The sequence below is a fragment of the Epinephelus moara genome, chromosome 1 (assembly GCF_006386435.1).
Source record: "Epinephelus moara isolate mb chromosome 1, YSFRI_EMoa_1.0, whole genome shotgun sequence".
Lineage (NCBI taxonomy): Eukaryota > Metazoa > Chordata > Actinopteri > Perciformes > Serranidae > Epinephelus > Epinephelus moara.
In genome coordinates this window covers 18,398,182-18,417,891 of record NC_065506.1, presented here as the reverse complement: position 1 = coordinate 18,417,891, position 19,710 = coordinate 18,398,182, and the positions used below count along the sequence as shown (strand labels likewise).

Here is a 19,710-nt window from a genome sequence, read left to right as displayed (position 1 = left end):
TATATGTAACCTGTTTGTAGTTTGTGTCCTCATTTATAACAATTAATTACTGCAGCCTGATTGTACTTTATTACACACAGCCCATCATATATTTACCCTGTACAAATGGGCAGGTATATATGTATATATTTTGGAAAGATAATTATTTACTATTTTCTAAAGTATTTAGGCTAAAATGACACAATTTCATGTTGTTGTTTTTTTTTTACATGACCTGTATTTTCCAAATTACAAACTGTTATCTCCTGAGATACATTGCCCATTTAGGATATACATTTAAATTTTTCACCCCTCATTACACATACAGTACAATATGGACAGCGAAACCACTATATCTTTTGCACAAAAATTTGCAGCACTTCTATATTCAACCTAAACATCTTCCCTCATTCACTTTGGTTTGCTCCTTCCTCATAAGAGCAGCCATTGTAATTGTGATTGCTGTTGCTGTCAGTTCTTGTCTTCCTCACTAGCTCCCTCCTCTGAATCTGAACTATCAGGTGGCAATACAATAAGAATAAAAAATAAATATAAATTAGCGTTTTACACCTTTATATTATTGATGATCTGCAGAGAATAGGCCTCAAAACATAACTATATCTGTGATTGATCATTGCTGTTATTATACCCTTGACTGGGGGATGTATCCTGCAGGATACAGATATGCCTGATAATCAAAGTTGTAAAAATGCAATTCATAATTTTTCAACAACATATAAAATGACCCTTATAAACCAAATTCCAGAAACAAAATCCCCCCCAAAGCATGATAAACATGAAAAAAACAAAAATACATACCTCATGGTCAGTGCCTTTGACAACTGATTCAAATAATCAGTATATTTTTGAATGATGGAATGAAGCCACATGACCTCGATCCATCCCCACCTTCATTGTTTCTCATGATATAAAGTGCACCCAATTAATGCCCCTCCTCCCACAGCCTGTCAAAGGACTGTATCCCCCAAGACACAGAAACCATTTAAGGGTTTTAATATGAGGCCTTATTATGTTAGTTAGCTACACTTGTACACCACTCAGTTGTTTTAACTTGATTCAGCTGGATGATGCCATAAGCAATGAGAAGAATTAGATCAATAGCAACAAATCAAGTGTTTAAATACTTCCAGTGCTGTCACTGTCATTAAGTGTGATCTGTCCATGTCTGCCTGTTTAGTAGTTAAGTGGGTTTTTTTTCTTTTGGAAAAAGATTAACTCTATTGAAGCAGTTGGTGCTGATTTCCAAATGGCAAAGCATGGGTTAAGGCAGTAGGCCTACAAATGGCTCAGCTGCAATCTGTTGAGTACAAGTTCACAGCATTTACTGATGCTAGTTCAATGGTTTGTTTGAGGGCTTTTTCATTTTCCTGTAGATGTGGCAATTCTGCTTTGAACACACACTGTAAGCTAGTGGTTTTCAAACTTTTTCTGCCCAAGGCGCACCAAAGGGCAAGCCAAAATCTCAGGGCACATCTGTATTTATATCTGTGCACATGTGTTATCACTCTGAAAATGATTTTTTAAAAAATCCTTTAAAACTATTCAAAATTACATCAAAGCACCCATTAACATGTCAGTTTACACAGGAAATAATGTAAGATAATGTGATGTGTCACACACTTTTAATGTCCTTGCACAAACGACAACAATAGGTTCCCCATGAAGGTTTTTTTTTTTAATTAAACTAAATTAAATTGCATTTTTAGGTAGAGTTTGCCTCTTTATTAAGAAATGGGTGTGCACAACATACTGATACAGTCAATTAGAAAATCACTTCATAACTTTTTGTACAGGACCACTTAAATATTGCAATAATAATGTGTATTTATCACAAAATCCAACAGCATACCTGGATTGGCATCACACAAGATAAATCAGCATCAGCAGAGATGTGTTCATGTGTAGTGTGAGGGTTGTTGCCAGAGGGTGGCAGTGTAGCATTGCTAGATTTACACTGGAATAAATGAGAGTTAGAGGAGGATGTATCAGGTGTAAGCAGTTGGTATAAACACCCTACAACCACATGATATTCCTTGTGATGACTACAAACATTTTTCAGATGTTCAGTCTCAGGCCTGAGTCAAATACTAATGTGCACACTGCACCCACACAGTCGCCTGGTAAAAATGACTGAGTGTAAGAGACATGTGAGATGCCCCTGCTATCTTTACTTAAACCTCTGTGTATCACGTATGAGGGCAAGATAGATTACTCAATTCAGAATTGGTGCCTTTGGGGCACTCAATCAATAATGACTTGGGCTGGTGCCCAAAGCCTGGGTTTTATTGAGTTAAAGATTGCAACGTTTGTCTCTGTCAGCTTTTGGTGTTAAAACTGAGCACTTACAAATTGAACTAGAGGCAAAGGCCACTTGTGTTGACACAACATACATCTGCAGTGTGAATTATGCATCAGGTTTACCTGTTGGCTGCAAACTGAGTCATTATTAACACAGAACAATATAAAATGAAGAAACACGTGTTTGCAGGGAAATAAACACAAGATACAAGAAGTTCCAGAGGCATAGGCAACAGCGCAGGTTTCTTTCAAACATTGGGAGGGCAGCACGGACACATATGAGTTCTCCACCAGAAGATTTTGAGCGTCAAAGACTTTATCACCTGTATACCAATGAATTCTGCGCCAATTCGAGCTTTTTCTGCAGCAATTTATGATGGAGATTTCTTTATTTTTGGCAAAGTAAAAGTCCTCTGCTACTTTAGCACACCTCCACCCATGAAATATACACCTGTGGACATGTGCTCATGACTTTGGGTCATACGCTTACAACTCATTACCTTGTTTTAAAATTTGTAGGAGATGTTTTTATGAAAATCACAGACTTTCACACGATGAACAGCGATGACTGTCTAGTTAATGTTGTGGTAAATTACCTTGACTTCACTTACCCCGAAAAACAAAAGCTTTGACACATTTTGATTCTCTTTTACATGTCAGATGAAAACATGACATTTATTTCCATGCAAGTGAGTTCAAATTTCCATCTCAATGCAGTGACAAAAACGATAATAGATCATAAATCATGAATGCATGAATGCAAATGGAGTTGCCCAGACAGGATATCACCATTTGTATGGTAAACAGAGTGATTTTCTACTGTCTGTTCTAATTAAAATGCCCTCACGACATATGAACACCATTTACAACCAAAGCTTCAATTAGAGAAAGCCAAAACTGTCCAAGAAATGCCCTCATAGAGACAAATCATAAATCATGTTGCTTTTTTTCCAGAACATGAGCAAATGAAGGGATTACTGATCCCTTCCTGAATTAGTCACACAGCAGCAGTTTAGGATAACAAGCCATGATTTGGATCACACTGCAGCTATAAAAAAAATGCCAGATGGCTAATATTTGTCTTTTTGATATATGAAAATTGAAATATCAGTATCAAATTTCCCATTTAACCTATTCAAGGTGAGGAAATCTACAAGTTAGCCAATGTGGTGGCTGGTGATTGCTTTTATTGAGCACATTTGATGTAATATTATGCTAAATATGACCCAGTATTTAGTTTTATGGTTTTCTTTTGTGTTATTGTATGCTCATTGGTACTTTTTCTGGGTCTTTAAGCCACATTAACTTTTTATTTGAAACTTTTTTAATCACATCACAGCAGAGAGTTCATGGGTGACCATCTGTAAATATTGCTGATGGATATGATTCAATGTAGAGTGAATGTACAAGATATTAGGGACATCTTTTTGACATGACCTTTTGTGAAATTCTCACTTCAGTTGTCTCAAAGATTAAATTCCTTATCTAACTCATTTTAGCTTTTCCCCCTCCTGTCTAATTGATACATATTTATTTATAGGGAATATATTTTACTGATACAACCAACAAGAAAGCAATTTATAGGGAAAAATGAATCAAATTATATCTGTGCAGGAATAACATTTGAATTTAAAATGGTCTTTTATCTTTGGCAAGCATCAACCCTCCTGTATATTCAGAGACACATAGCTGTTCATTTGTGTAGGTCAACCGAAAGAGGGATTACCGCTTAAATCTGAGCGTGTAAGAGAGCGACGCATTCATCTGAGCAGTGGAGCAAATTCAGAGTCAAAGGAGAGCACAGAGATGCTAAATTGAATCTCTCATTCCCCCCAGGAGTGACAGCACACCTCACGGGAGATCTTTGACACACTCAAATTGTGTGGAGACATCGCTTTCCTCATCAGTTAACACTCTGCAACATGTTAGGATCTGCAAGTCATGAGAGGACAGTTATATTCACTCAGTCACCCCTCCCTCCACACTCACACACACGTCCACAAATAAATTATTATTTTATTAACACGCTGAGCTTCATCGTGCAACAGATTAACATGCAGTTGCTTGACATTTCAAGTTAATTAATAAAAGACACGATATGTGCATCTGAAGATGAAATTTCTCTTTGTATTAAAATACAAACTGGCACATGTTGTGTGCGTGCTGTCAGTAAAATGATTAAGCTATGGCTGAGTCATCATTAAACAATACAGTGGTCTAAATGTGTTAACGCTACAAAGACTGGGGAACACTTTGCACTTTTTTTGTTATAGAAAGAACATTTTACCCACAAGGAAAACTCAGGAATGTGTTTTGAAGATGCTCGCTCTGCTCATCAAAGCTTTGAATGCAAGTTTGAATGCTTTTCTTAAGGGACTTATTTGTCGAAATTGTGCCCAATTTTCTAGCCTACTAACCTACTTGTGTACAATGTTCTGCACCTGAAAGTACCAGGATCTCAAGGCAAGTGTTAAAAATAATGACACCTTTAGGTGAGTATTGATGGAGATGGACAGAAAACAAAAATCTTTTCAGCTGACCCAGACAGGTCTATAGTGGACAAACTCTGAACAAAGACCTAGTTGGGCTTTTTGTGTGTTGCAAGCTTTTGTGAAATACCTTGGTACACTGGCTGAAATGAATGAATCAGGTTAATGGTCATTTTGGGTGACCGTGATGACCTCATTTTGGTAGGCAACTTGTTAGAAACACCTCTGTTTAATGCAACACAAAAACAGCCCCACAAACTGCATCCTCATAGACAATCACAGAATTGAATCAACATTATTTGAACCTTCACATAGGATTTGTAGCAGGACTGCTGTATTTAAACTGTGTTAGGTTTAGAAAGGTGTACTTGATAAAGTGGCAACTATGTGTGTTCTTTATTCTGAGTCATTTACTCGGCCAAAATTGTGGAGTTAACCAAAAATCTACATGACACTACTCCTATCTCTCTCACCTGATTCTACAGTCTATGTTTCCTCCCACCACTCTGAGCACAGAACATATTATTCCTCACCTTGACACTGATGTAAAGCAACAGCCTATGCATTGTGGGAGAGCTATTTAAATAGCCTACAATGGATTAGCCCAAGGCAAAGCATGGGCCATCTCACCTCACCAGTAGCCTATTGATCGACAGAACAGATCATCCCTTTATGCAAGGGACAGGAAAAGTACAAAAGTTAATATTGATTTCATGTTGAAATATTCAGGAAACATGAAAATGTGATTTATATAAGCTGCCTACATTCATATTTATGTAAGTGTTATTTTGGAGATGCCCTTAGCACAAAGGCAGGAAAAAGACTCATGCTGAACGATCAGTTGTTGGTGTCAGGCCTATAAATAAGGGCTGTAGAGGTCACATGACCCCTGTGACCTCAGTATAAATTCATCAGTAAAGTGTTAATAGTGTAAAACCAAGAGCAACATGTATAATTAATTAAGTCTGTTCATTTCAGATCCATAATCTCCATGTGCATTGCACGTTATGATCTTTTTGGTCTCAATGAGTCATACTTTTCTCACTTCAGCAGCGTTTTCAATAACGTCTTTTCTATATCCTCCATTTCTGGAGGCATGGATATTTTAGAAACAGGAGCCAAGTGGTGTATAGCAATGACAGGATTTCAGGGAATTAAACATGTTCCAACAGTGTGATCATTTATCTGCCGCAGATCAAAGTCACAGCGGTGCAAATAATCATTTTATTTAATAAAAATAACTTTAAACGACAAGACAATGTGAAATATCATCAAAATAAATTGATAAAACCTTCACGTGTATTGCAGTACAGTTACAGTAAATTACAATCATGATGAGCAGGAGACTGCAGACTGTGTCTAAATGTATTTATTTCAACCCATGAGGCCAGGTGACCTCGGATCCGTGTTCATGCGTGCCACACACCCTCTTCATCACTTTCTGCTTTGGATGTAGTTTTCTAAAATCTTCATCAACATGTCCGCCTCCTGAAACAAAGTCCATAGGGTCAAATTAAAGAGCAGAATTTCATTTGTCATTTATTTGTGTGAGACGAAAAGGAAAAAAAACATTTGGAGTGGACATGAGAGCTGCTCACCTGATTTTTCGTGCGGCTCTCTTGTGTGTCCACCTGCGCTTGTAACGCCACCCGCAGGAACTCTTGAAAAAGCTCCACCAGGGCGCTCTGCTCCGCGGGCAGGTTGACTTCCAGCGCATCGACGCCCTGTCCCTCAGCTGAGGGCAGCAGGGGGGTGTCCATCACGCTCTTCTTGCCCATGAAGTGTCCTGCCAAAACAAAGACAACGCGCGTAAATATGGACTTAAATTAAGTGAGACCTGAAAGAGAGAAACCATTTAGAGACATGACAACATCAGTATCATTAAAGGCAGAGCATGTGATCATGTAAAAGTATTTTAAGTGGAAAATGTATTAAATCTAATTTATCAGATTCCAACTGATCGAAACATGACCGACTGATCCATAGCTGTTAGATCCGACGGTAATTCTTACCTGTAGCCCAAAGATTGCCTCTTGGATTCACTTTAATTTTTGCAACTTTATTCCTAAGCTCAGTCAGGTCAAAACTGACTGCGGCGGTAAAAGACATGAAAGAAAAGAAGACGAGATAAGCAAATAAGCCACACTGGCAAACGTTATTCAGCGTAAACCCTCTCATCTCAGCGCGGAGCGGCGGACTGTCCTCCAGGGCGCAAATTTCCAAGTGTCTCCTGTTGGTCATGGAGCGCTTAGACGCATCCTGCTTATAAAGGCTCTCCTGTGCGGGGTGGGCTCTGTTTGTTGCGTGTACTTTTGATTCAGCCAGCTGCATAAATCGAAGTGCAGTCAGCCCAGTCACTGTCAAGGTTTCGGTGAACCGCGCCTCTGGCTGTGCGTATTTTACGCACCGCACGATTCATCTTTTACTCGGGGTAGATGTGAATGTTGGCTGAAAAACAGTCTCCTCAGCCACCCAGTAGCTATATAACAATGTTATAGGGTTTGATTAATAAAGGTTTGATTTTACTTTCTCCTGATAAAGGCCAGAAACCAATCTATCTATCTATCTATCTATCTATCTATCTATCTATCTATCTATCAATCAGTATAATGCATTGCAACCATTAATAAAAGCTTCATGGAGGGAGGTTGTACACTGTTGGATGTAAATTGACCACATCCACAATAAGGCAGGAGTGATACCTAATGCTTCGTTGTAAACCAAGACATACAGTAATTTCCTGCCCAGGTCCCTCAAAACCCCCCCCCCCCCCCTCTCAGAGCCAGCCATGGCCCTACAATGAGCAACATGACATTTGGCCAGTTGCAGCATGCTGCTGTGATCATCATCAGTCCTCCTAGGACAGGAGAACCTGCTGGTTCCCACTGCTAATTTAGAGCTGATGAGACAGACTGTCTCTTTGTCACTTCAGGGTGCTAAAGTTGCACGTTTAGTGGAGGCGCTGCAGCTTGCATCTTGCTCTTTTCATAACCTTTGACTTTCACACACACACACATACTTGTGATTTGAGACATTCTGCACAGCTGAATGTCAGTCTAATTAGAAGACTGTCTGACCATCGCTGCAACACTCTCACCAAATTCACAGGTTACATGAACTGAGACATGAGGCATGGGTTTATGCAACACTGCATTTTACTTAAAAGACAAACTGAATTTCCATCTCAGAATAAGAACAGTTAGTACCTAGGTTAGGGGCACATTTAATTTCATGGGATACTTGGTGTTGCTTTGTTTATGAGTCCCAAAATGGAAAATTGACAGTGTACAATCTTGCACTCCTTCACAACTGACACCGCACCAGTAATAGAACTACTCAAAGCTGATTTTAAAACCAGTTAAGTTGTAAATGACACTGCTCCAACTCAGATTTCAATTTCTTGATGCACGTGTGATGATCTCATGTTTAATCATGACCACTGAAGCATTTTTTGATGAACTGCTGGACATAACAGTGAAGAGCCCTACCTAACAGGCAACACCATCAAGGTCGTCGAAGTCTAAGTGAAGACGGCAGCCAAATGTAATGTCAGTCAAAGTTCAAGAGCCCCAATAAAGTTACAAGTGGATCCATACTACTGTATGATTACCCAACTGTTAGAAAACCTCAGCCTAATTCACTTTGATTGCAAGTACACTTCAAATGTGCTCACTTTCTGTAAACGCAGACAACAGCAACAAGGCGAACACTTGAAGCATGTCTGCACTAATGAAAAACTCAAGTAAAAAGAGGCAGTGTGTGTGTTTGTGTGCTCCACACCAATGACCTTTACAGAAGAAAGTTATCCAACAAGCCATTACACCATTTAATTTACAAGAAAATGTGTGAGCAACAAATTATATCTGGCACAGCTCTGCAAATTCATCCTGATTTGACAGAGGTTTCCATTGGTTTCATAGTGTGTTTAGATTTATGAATGAAAAGCAGGTAGTAATAAACATTAAACAGGAATATATATATATATTTTACTACACATGAAATACATTGCTCAACATTATATATGATTAGTAACAATTTTCCTGCAAAAAGGTCTTTCAAAAAGATTTCCAGAGGAGATATTGCTTATTACTCCCTAAAACAAATACTGGACAGAAGACACACCTACTTTAATGGAGAATTAAATCGAGTGTGTGCATTAATAAAACAGATGCAGGCACAATAAACAGTCCAATGTACCATGTCTTCGACATTTCTGGATCTCTACTGCTCGATCACCCAAGAAGAATGTTTTTAATTCCACCACTGCGGGACAGAGATCCTCTGCAGTGGCTGATAGTGTAGCACAGTGGCCGAAAGACAATGAGACAAAGAGTTAAAATAATCCATAGTGGATGGTAACCAGATTTCATATTTAATATCATTCATATTCAGTTGTCATAAAATACTTCACACATATTTTGTCGAAGACAATGATTCAACAGGAAAGAAACCAGACTTAATTTAACTTGATGAATGCTCTTTCACATTCGGAGGATTACAAATAAAGATCGATTTCAAACTAAACCTAGCCTAGTTCCCTCACAAAAATATTTTTTAAAGCTTGGATATTTCAAATGTAAACACCCTATCCACATTTCTACAAAATGTCCAAACAAATGGTACAAAAAAGCCAGTTGGGTTTTTGACAAAATCTAACTTAATTCTGTTTTGAAAGGCATGACTGAGGTTTCCTGGACGTAGTTTATCCTTCTTGAGTCCTGAAGTTTGGGTTCTTTCACTCCCGATGGACCAACACAAAGAGACCCAGCATGAAAAGAACAGCGTACTGTGAATGAAAACACAGGAGATTTAACACATCAGCTTAAAAACTGAGCAAATCTTGTCAACTTGGACTGGTGGTGGAGTCGACCAACTTACTTTGAACTTGGGGTAATCATTCATAAGGATGGTGACAATTCCAATGTATGGCACAAACCTGGAGATGATAAAAAAATGCTCACGGTCAAGAGTAATTTCACTGATGCATTAAAATATGTCAGTCTGTAACTGATAACATTTCCTACTGTACACAAAAGGTCTACAACTCAAGTCACTGAATGAAAAACTTTGATGACATTTGCTGGCATAAGAGATATAATCAGACATGAGCAGAAAGTAATCGCGCCTCAGTCGTAAATCTAGAAATCCAAGCTAGAAATGAAGGTGAAACACGTCAAAATAACTTGAACATCTGCACAAACATACGCCTAAGTGTTCAACAGTCTTCCTATTTGTAGAAGCAATCACTCAGTTAATGGTGGTAACTGTGTGGAGGTGTGTGTGTCACCGGTGTGTAGCCGTAAAGGGCAATTAATATTTTCTGTGCGCCTGCTTGTTATCAGTTTTGTTCGGATCAAGGTCAATATGGAGCCTGTATTTTCTGTCAACTGCTATCTATTGTCCAGTTTTTCTTGCAATGTTGCATCATGCAGAGCGTCTCAAAAGGTAACAGTGGGGTTTTTTTGTATCTACAATAAACAGCCAGAACACAGTTACGGAGTCATGCTCTTTGTGTGGGCTTAGCACGCTGGAGGACAAACCTACTGACATTAGCCCTCTCAGCGACTAACTGCCATCTTTCACAGTGGCTATGACACTGTCCCTCTCTCTTGTACATCTGGGGAAGCACTTATGAGGAGGATGAAATGCCTAAGTCCTACCTTGTTCAACATGAATTAACCAGCCAGGATAATAGAACAACCCTAATCCCCAATCTTACGCAACAAAGATGTGAAATTGCTTTTTTAATATGACCTTCTTCATCTTCAAGTGTTGCTTTTATTGTGTCCACCCCCTCCAGTAAAGCCTCTGCAACACATGTTGTTACATCATAATACATATTCTCAACTTGTCTTCTCAAACTCTTATTGGTTTCAATAGATCCTTTTAGGGCCGACGTCACCATGACATCATTCTATTAGCTGGAGGCAAAAAGGGACTCTCCCCCACAGGACTGTAGGCTACATAGGAGTCTTAAAATGTCATCTTGTTGTGTTATTGGGAGCCAGAATAAAAGGAGTCATGGCTCAAAACTTAAATTTTAATCACATACCAGCCACCACTGCCTGTCAAGAAAAACAAAGACAACTATGGATAAATGTGATAAGACAAAAAGACTTTTAGAGTTATCATGTCCAACTAATCAGATATTGGAGAGGTATTAAGAGGAATATTGGATTTCTCCGTAACGCAAACATTTTAGCGTATTAGCTAACGTTAGCTGCGATAGCAAAACAAACGGGAGGAAACCCTTAAAGCGTCACCCTCCTTTTTAACATTGGCACAGTAATCAACCACAAAGCCGACCATCCCACCTTCAGCAGTCCTATCAAATCATCCACCCATTGAGTGAGAGCATACAGGTCGGCTAGTCTGGTCCCGTTGGTCAGTGTTTACCTATTCAAGTAACACTCGCAGTCCTGGTGAGTGAGTGACCTGACATGATGTGTTCATAAATTCAGTCTGACACTCTACACTAAACTGAGAGCGCTGTTGGTCCAAGAAATGGAGCGTTATATTTCTATATGAATTAACAAACGGTTAAATTAATCACACATTCATTCCACTCGGTGCTCTGTTGCTCTGTCTCCCCACACAGAGTGCAGAGAGTGTGGTGCTCTGGATAAGTGAACGGAGCATTCTGACAGTGCTCCGAATTTACAAACAGTCCAGTTTGTGCCAGAGTGTGCTTCGGCACTTGGAATGAGTATTTCTGAATGCACCACTGGCATCATCTTCCTCTGTTGTCTAAAACAAGCCAAAAGAACTAGCTAGCTAGCGATGGCTAATGTCTGTGGAGAACTGTTTTGCCTGCAGCTAAGCCCCGCCCACAAAAAATGTAATACTGTTTACTAACAGTAAGAGGGTCTATGTATACTGCTTCAGTTGTGAGTTGAAGACATATCTTATTGATACTTGTGGCCTCTACTTCAAAGTATAGCTGGTGAAGTTATCCATCCTGTTATTCTATTCAGATATCTATATCATTATGGATTTTTATCAAACAGTGTACTTACCCCCGAGCTCGTCCAACCACATCTTTTTTCTCGAGCCAGTGTTGGCCCTGCTTGTACAGTCCTCTGTCATCCACTGCATTGTTGTCCCCTTTGGTCAAGAACTTAATGTCTCCATTCTCCCTGTGGACAAAGTATCAGCATGACTTTAGACCACAATGTACACCAAGTCCTCTTTTTCAATACATGTGTGTCTGGTTGAGGACACATGATGAGTGTGAAATATCACAAAGGCCTCTCAGAGCTTTTCAATACTGTTCAATACTATGAGTGGCAATCTCAGGTTTGATACACAGACATGGGACTCGGAGATACTGAAAGTATAAGTTCATCATGGACAACAACACTAATAAAATTTGTATTCATACTTTTCATGGATCTTTAGTACTCTGTGTACTATTGGGATCTCTCTGCCTTCTATCCTGAAGACAACAATCTCTCCAACTCTGATGGGATCCTCTACCCGGTTGGTCAGAAACAGCAGGTCTCCTCTGTGGAAAGCTGGCTCCATACTCCCACTGAAATGAACAGCAGATAACACATCATCAAAATGAGTTAGCATCATTTAAATCGTGCATTATGGAAAAAAAACAGCAGACTGCAGTCTGGACTCAGACCAAGTGACACTTCGTTCCGGACTGTGGGCCAATTTCAGATCAATTAATGAAAATAAATAATAATCTTCATGGAGTGTTGTTTTGTTTCCAGTGTTGCAGCTATGGAACGCAGGCATAGCTAATCCAATTAATATGGAAATAGCTTCACTCAATGGAGCCAATCAAATTGATTGTTTACCGTGCACAGACAGTTCACTGGAGAGACAACAGTGAAAGAGATGTGAGAGAGATGACAGCATGGAGAAACTGACCTGCTCCTTTCTTACATCACACACCTTGATCATGTTTGCATCGACTTACAGCTCTAAATCAGCTTTCTTTGCTATGAACGTTATAAACACCAAATACAGTTCCAGGCTCACCGGTGAGCACCTACACCTGTGCATGAGAATGGTACTAGCACCATTTAAGCCAAGATTCAAATTATTGGCAGGGCCTCAGGCCTCTCTCTCTGGGACAGGAAGAAGAACAAAATGTAAATAAATTAAGATAACAGCTCTGTTCGCACTTATTCTAAAAGATTCAATATTTATTTATCTATTTTATCAAGATGATTTTGTTTTGCTTGAAATGCAGGCTTTACCTTCACTGTGACAGGACTAATTTCATTTATCGTAGAGATAGCTATTTGTTTTCCATACAAGTACAATTCAGGTTCAATGTGTCTGTATGTTTGGACTATTTTGGGAGGAAATTTTAGTAATTAGACCTCTTTAAATTTTAATTGAATACCCCTGATTTAAATAGAACATTTCCTCTCTTAATTAATAACATGCCGTGCCAATTTCAACCTTTGTTTAACAGAAATTATCCACAAACTAGTGGCAACAAGTCACATCTTTTAAGAGCTGAGGGAAAAAAAAAAAAAACCTGACATGTTTGTTGTGAAGAATTGTTTTTTGTTTTTGAACATAATTTGTTTCTCTATTGTTAAGAGAGCAAACAAACAAACCAACTGCAAATTTGCAAAATGCAAAGCCACAATGAAGTACTGACAATGACTCTCCACATGACTGTTCAACATTACATGGCTTGATTTAGTACCAAAAAAGCAACTGCATCAGGGCATCCATCCCTACCTATCAGTGGTTAAACTGGGATAATGTTGCTTGCATTATTTAAAAACAGTAATATGACTAAAACTAGAAACACATTTCAATGAATTCGCTGAAAGATCATCTGGCATAATAGACATTAATTGCAGGGATTCATGAGCCATAGGATCATTTGAACAGCACAGTCTATAATTTTACTCATCCTAACCGTATGATCAACAGGTCAACAGTTAATCGACTGCTTGCATACACTGTTACAGGAGCAGCTGTTTGTAAGTGAATGCAAACTTTCAGACCCAGTCCGTTACCAGTGAAGTTTCACTTTCACTGCACCTGACGTTCCACTGCTCAGTCTGTGCTCAGTCTGTGCCCAGAGTACACGCTGTGTTGAGGGAGTGTGGAACAAATGCATGAGTGGACAGTATATATTCCAACAGTGCACCTAATGAACTGTTCAGCTCCAAAAATAGAAAATAAAAATGAGGTGGCAGACGTTTTAATCATGGCAACCTGCCACAAATAAATGAATGTGTGGGAAACCCTGCTCGGTGACTAGGCAACTTTTACATCTTGTGGTTCCAATGTGTTTTAAATGTTTGCAATTGTGCTACCAAAGCCCTCAATCTCTTACACTCCTTTCCCACCAAATCAGCTCTGGTTCTTAAACTGGTACTGTTCAGGATTCTTTGAACCTCGGTGATATTTTTTGAACCAACCACAATTCAACCAGTTTTGTGTGGGACCATTGTAATCAAGGAGGCGTCATCAAAGGAGGGCGCACAATGCACTAGAGGGGTAAACAGTATTTGCAAAATCGCAGATTATATTGATTACCTGCAAACTTTTTGTCTGTTCTGATATTTGTTTTTACCCGAAAAACAAGCATGAACCAACTATTAATGAGACCACTGCACGCTCTATTTTTGTCTCACTTGACTTCTCCATTTTTGCCTTCCCTTTCCTCTCTTGCCAACATGTAACGCATGACACAGCCACTGGCGTCATCACAGTTCGCACTTCAGGCCAAGGAAAACCTGTTATTGTTTGGTTCCAGCTGAGAACTAACTTTGCGGGCTCTGGACCAATCTATATTTGGTTGAGACACTCTCAACAGTTCAAAATCAGGTGCAGGAATCAGAACAGTACTCGTTTCATGTCGGTTTTAAAGAGGTATTAGTGTCTCCCAGGAATACTTTACAGCTGCCTGAGGGAAAATGGAAAGCCCCAAAGAACCATAATCACACAAACTATTGAGGTAAAAATATAATATATGGCTTCCCTATTATTAATAAATAACATGCTGTCCTTTGATGATGTACTTGTTGATTATTCAATACACATTTTCATGTGTATTTCCGTGCAGAACTCACCAGCATCTTTACTACTCAGGGGGAAGTTCGATAAATTCGTACAACACTAAACCCTCATCGGCAGAGGAGAGGAGTGCCAAATTAAGACAACAAGAATTTAAATACTTACCTGAGAACAACAACAATCGGACTCTCACTGCCAGTGACAACCATCAGTCCTTTCCAGATCATCAGGGCAGAGGAAACAATCATACCAAAGTTCAGCACCTGGTAATAGAGCTGCAAACAAAAAAAAACATACCTATTAAAATTGCTTTTCTGATGACAATATGCTTGATTAACTATAAATAGCACAGTTTCCGGTATAAACTAACCTTAACCCAAGACTAACTTAGTAGTTAGCTCTTGAATTTCCCCCCCATATGTTGAAGATAACATTAAAATCACTGTTGATTCATTGGTAAACAAATCTGACTCTAGACTTGAGCTAACAGTGCAAAGACAATAGTATGAAAACATGAGGAAAATAGCTAACGTTAGCTAACTTGCGCTGAAGTCTGACTTATTAATTAAACGAGGTTTCCAGGTGTCTTTTGTGCTGCAGTAAAACTGGGACCTTTTGAAAAATACACGTGCATAAAACAGTTCACTTTTCAGGTTGCTAACAAGTGACAGGCTACAGCATTAAAAAGCGGTCGGCGGCTAATAGACGTTAGCTCAGAGGTCTGACCATACAAAGAGGCAGCGGTAACATCACAGTAAACTACAGCTCGGGTACGTACCTGCCGCTTGTTCATGCGACGAACATCGTCGAGAAAGTCTAAAGATAACATTTTTGCAAAGACTACTGGGTAGAAAAAGCACCTAAATCACATTAAGACGTTGAAAGTAACGAGCATATGGATGCACGGTCGAGAGCTGAAACTTGCATCCGAATCTTCCGGGTGCGCGAGACCGGAAGTCCCGCCCACATGTGAGCGCTGTGTTGAGGTGTCAGCTCAGGATAGAGCAGAGGCTGCTTTCAAAACCACGAAGCCTGAAATGAAACGTGTCGCTGGCCCTGTGTTTCTTCACTAGTATTTCACAGTTAGTAGTTGAATGTAACTAAGTACATTTACGTAAGTACAAATTTTAGGTACTTTTGTAATTTGAACAGCCTATTTCCATTTTATTGTACTTAATACTTTTATCTCAGAGGAAGACTAAATATTGTAGGCCTTCTTTTTACTCCACTGCATTTAGGGTAAAGTCAGCTAATGTGGGACACCTTTGGTAGATTATCAAGAAAACCAACCAGGATTTTGAGCTTGCTTTTGTTCTCTGCAATATTTCTATAAAGAAAATATGTTGCCAAGTAAAATAATTTAGAAACTCTGGACCCTCAAACACATCAAGAACCCCTACCTCAATCTGATGACATGATCAGGTAAAATGGGACAGTCATGTTTGTTTTTTAAATGTTTAAATCCATTTTTAGCAGTTTAATCATTAATTCATTAAATCATTATTGTAACCACACTATTCATTATAAAAGATTGTCCAACTTTTCTGCCATATTCTCCTTGTTCTTCAGCTCTCTGTTTCCTTGGTTCCATATTGTGTACAATGGATGTGTTTGTGTAACAATTATGACTAATTCTGGACTGTCCTGGCTGACATGGACTCACTGAATCATCTCTGATATTTGTAAGTGACGGAAATACCAAAAACATCTGTATTATGACAGGATGGCACACAATAGCATAAGTCATGATTTTATGGCACCCCATAGCCTGAAAAACTTGCTTGCTTTACCTCAGAAAAACGTCCCACTTTACCTGAATGCATTAAGTACTCACTCAAAACCATTTCCCATTAAAAGATAAGTGTATCGTCAAAATTTTTTGATTCTAAGTCAAACATTTGCTAAAATGTAACATCCTACAACCAATTTTGTTGTTATACCCTCATGAGTTTAGCTGCAGAATTCAACATGCCACATGGCTTTCCTTGGAAGTTCTGGGACCAGTGATTTTTTGAATCTCTGGTGTGCCCATACTAGCTATCTCAGACCAATAAAAATTATTGTTTCATGTAAAGCACATTTGCATTAACACTGTAATAACGTGTGGTGACTGGCTGCTAATATTTAAAGAGCCCAAGATGTAAAAATGTATCAGATGTCTCAAATTACACAACTTCAGATTTTCCGTACAAAAAACATGATAAACTTTTAGACCATGATACCAAAATATCATATGTTTTGTAGGCTACATAATATTAAACAACCTAACAGCATATAAAAAGAGTTCAAATCGGCTCTACACGGCAGTCTATGTGTCCACCTCAGCTACAACAGAAAATATGGTAGTTACACACAAAAGAATCAGCAGTAATTGTTGGAGTCATTTTCCAGCATTATGAGTACGTTTTTGATACTTACTACATTTTGCTGATAGTAGCCTACTTGTATAGGTGTACCTTAATCGTTTTTTTCACTGCAGGATTTTTTATTTGTGATGAGGTATTTTCACAATTTGGTATTGATACTTTTACTTGAAGGACTTCACCCACAAATTTCACATTTGTAGGCCTATGTCAGTAAGTCATGCCATGTTACCTTGAATTCATGAACAAAACTTCACATGCCTCCATGGACATCCTCCAACAGTGTACATATTGATTTAGTGATTGACTGGTGACCATGTTATGCAACATCAAAACTATGTTAAAACATCCATTTACAAACTCTCACAAAACGTGTGCAGTATAATCCAAGTCTCATTTATTCAGTTGTATTCTTAGTACTTCCTAAACACATGCATTCTTACTAAAACCTTAATATTTAAAAAATGAACTGAAGGTGAAAATGATTTATGCTCTCTTCAAAGCCAGACTCCCACACTAGGGTTTTCAGTGAAAAATACATACAAGTTTTGAAAGTACTGAGCATTCAGCTGGATTAATGAGACTTGGATTATACTGCACATTTTGCTGTTCTCAAACGTGGTCCCCAGTCAGTCAATAAATCAATATGCTGTGCTGTTTCCCAGGCATATATGTTTTCCTCACAAATTCAAGGGAACACAGCATGACTAAATGATATACAAATTGTCATTTTGTGGATGAAGTGTTCCTTAAGGATCTCTGAATACTTCTCCTTCCACTGTTTATAGTAGTTTGAGGACAGCCAAGAGGCTGGGTTACATTTTTTTTTAAACATAAATGGGATGGAGAGGAGTTGGGAAATTTCTGTGCAGCAGATGCAACACAAAGTGGGATGAGAGCAAATAAATAACTGTAAGTTATGTAAAAATAACAATGAGGTGCAAATCCAAATATTAACAATGCCAAGATCAGTTAACATTATAGATCTTAAAAGTATGAACAGGTAAATATAAAAATGCAAATGGTAGGTATCAGACTGGGTGGGTTGCATATAGATTTGTATGTACAGTATCAGATTGGAAGTATAGTGTAAGAGCACATGGTTAATGGAGAATCAGATTACACACAGTCATTTGAGTCATTGTTTTGATAAAAGTATTCAGTGCAGCTTTAAAAAAAAATGTCAGGCTTTGGCTAAAACCTTCACAAAACAAACAGAGAAGCCTTTCTTTCTCATCGTGGTCCACAATGAAGTACGGCCAACAATCAGTGATATGCTTATTATGACTCTGTGGGTATCATAAACCAAACAACCACCAATAAAAGCAATCACTCTGAATTAATAATTTATGACATATTAATGGCTGCCTTTAAAGGTGGGTAAACTGTTCTGCAAACAGTGCATAAAGTGAATGTAGGTGAGTTGACTTTCCACTACAACCTCAATGGACACCTGGACTCTCTCTGGTCTCTTAATCAAAATCTGAATAATATAACTCACATAAAAAAAAGAACAGCTGAGAAGCTTTCCCTGGCGCTTATTATTCTGACCACAGCTAATTTCCTACAGGAAGTGCGTTTGACTGAGTTAGTGATAACAGTAGTGGTGACAATAGTGACCACACACCTACAACCCACCTGCCATCTCTGTGTGTTGACGCAGCCCGTGGGGATTATTAGCAACACATATGTTATGTTTTGTTAAAGCCATCATTAAAAAGTCAGGTTTTATGACTCATACTTCATTGTTTTTTCCTCAGCATTTAAAAGTCAGGTCAGTTTAATTTCACGTGCTCTGAGGCTGTGCAGGCTGTGTGTTCCTCTGACCTGTGCTTGTGTTTCCCTGATGCAGTGTTTCAGCAACACTGTTTGGTTTTCCTGGGGACACGTGTTAGCAGGGACACGCATGTACGCCAGTGATGACAGGGCCTGTGTCATACTAACATGGTGTTTTGGAAATTATCTCATAAAATTTTTTTTTAAATAATAAAGTTCAGTCTTTCTAAGGGGCTAATTTCTATATTTCTTCACTGGTGACAAAAAAAGATAATAACTGTTGCAGTGTAACACAAGATATTTAATCCCCAGTGCCAACGTTGAAGTAGTATCTGAAAAGTATTATGTTTAATTTGTCCCCTGTGGTAGATTTGTAAAATATTAATGATTCAAGGAAAAATTATACATCTAAGTTTCTATCAAAACTTTCTTCTGTGCAAGCTGTGCTGCCTGCATTACCATCCAAGTGCACTTATGGAACAACAGCATCTGTCAAGTTCCCACAAACTGCAGACTTCAGTTATCTTACTATATAATGACGGGAACTCTGTCCGTGGGTGTGTGTCTGTGTCTCTGTTCCACGTTTTTCTCCTCACTGACTTGGTCAATCCATGTGAAATTTGGCACAGTGGTAGAGGGTCATGGGAGGATGAGAATGAAGCAATATTACATCAATTGGCCAATGGGGGGCGCTATAGCAACCGATTGAAATTGCAAACTTTGAATGGTCATATCTCATGCCCCGTATGTTGTAGAGACATGAAACTTTGCACAGAGATGCCTCT

At 38.7% G+C, this 19,710-nt stretch overlaps 2 protein-coding genes across 2 annotated transcripts; both read right to left on the bottom strand.

The window, feature by feature from the left end:
- Window positions 1-5,984: 5,984 nt before the first annotated feature.
- Window positions 5,985-7,022, bottom strand: nmbb (neuromedin Bb). Its single transcript, XM_050047538.1, has 3 exons — window positions 6,800-7,022; window positions 6,386-6,573; window positions 5,985-6,275 (listed from the first exon to the last, which is right to left on the bottom strand). The coding sequence occupies exons 1-3, from the start codon at window positions 6,963-6,965 to the stop codon at window positions 6,222-6,224; spliced, it is 408 nt and encodes a 135-aa protein (XP_049903495.1). The 5' UTR covers window positions 6,966-7,022; the 3' UTR covers window positions 5,985-6,221.
- A 2,098-nt stretch (window positions 7,023-9,120) lies between these two features.
- On the bottom strand, window positions 9,121-15,752 carry sec11a (SEC11 homolog A, signal peptidase complex subunit). Its single transcript, XM_050047912.1, has 6 exons — window positions 15,565-15,752; window positions 14,952-15,061; window positions 12,169-12,318; window positions 11,804-11,923; window positions 9,666-9,723; window positions 9,121-9,573 (listed from the first exon to the last, which is right to left on the bottom strand). The coding sequence occupies exons 1-6, from the start codon at window positions 15,613-15,615 to the stop codon at window positions 9,523-9,525; spliced, it is 540 nt and encodes a 179-aa protein (XP_049903869.1). The 5' UTR covers window positions 15,616-15,752; the 3' UTR covers window positions 9,121-9,522.
- Window positions 15,753-19,710: the final 3,958 nt, after the last annotated feature.

What these genes read in the sequence shown, in the direction of transcription:
- nmbb (XM_050047538.1), bottom strand. Translation starts at nt 6,965, where the DNA reads ATGAGAGGGTTTACGCTGAATAACGTTTGCCAGTGTGGCTTATTTGCT. An exon ending in AGGCAATCTTTGGGCTACAG is followed by an intron (nt 6,574 to 6,799) that starts GTAAGAATTACC and finishes TTGTTTTGGCAG; the next exon opens with GACACTTCATGGGCAAGAAG. An exon ending in AGAGCCGCACGAAAAATCAG is followed by an intron (nt 6,276 to 6,385) that starts GTGAGCAGCTCT and finishes ACTTTGTTTCAG; the next exon opens with GAGGCGGACATGTTGATGAA.
- sec11a (XM_050047912.1), bottom strand. Translation starts at nt 15,615, where the DNA reads ATGTTATCTTTAGACTTTCTCGACGATGTTCGTCGCATGAACAAGCGG. An exon ending in GTCGCATGAACAAGCGGCAG is followed by an intron (nt 15,062 to 15,564) that starts GTACGTACCCGA and finishes TTTTGTTTGCAG; the next exon opens with CTCTATTACCAGGTGCTGAA. An exon ending in GTGGTTGGACGAGCTCGGGG is followed by an intron (nt 9,724 to 11,803) that starts GTAAGTACACTG and finishes TATCATCTCCAG; the next exon opens with GTTTGTGCCATACATTGGAA.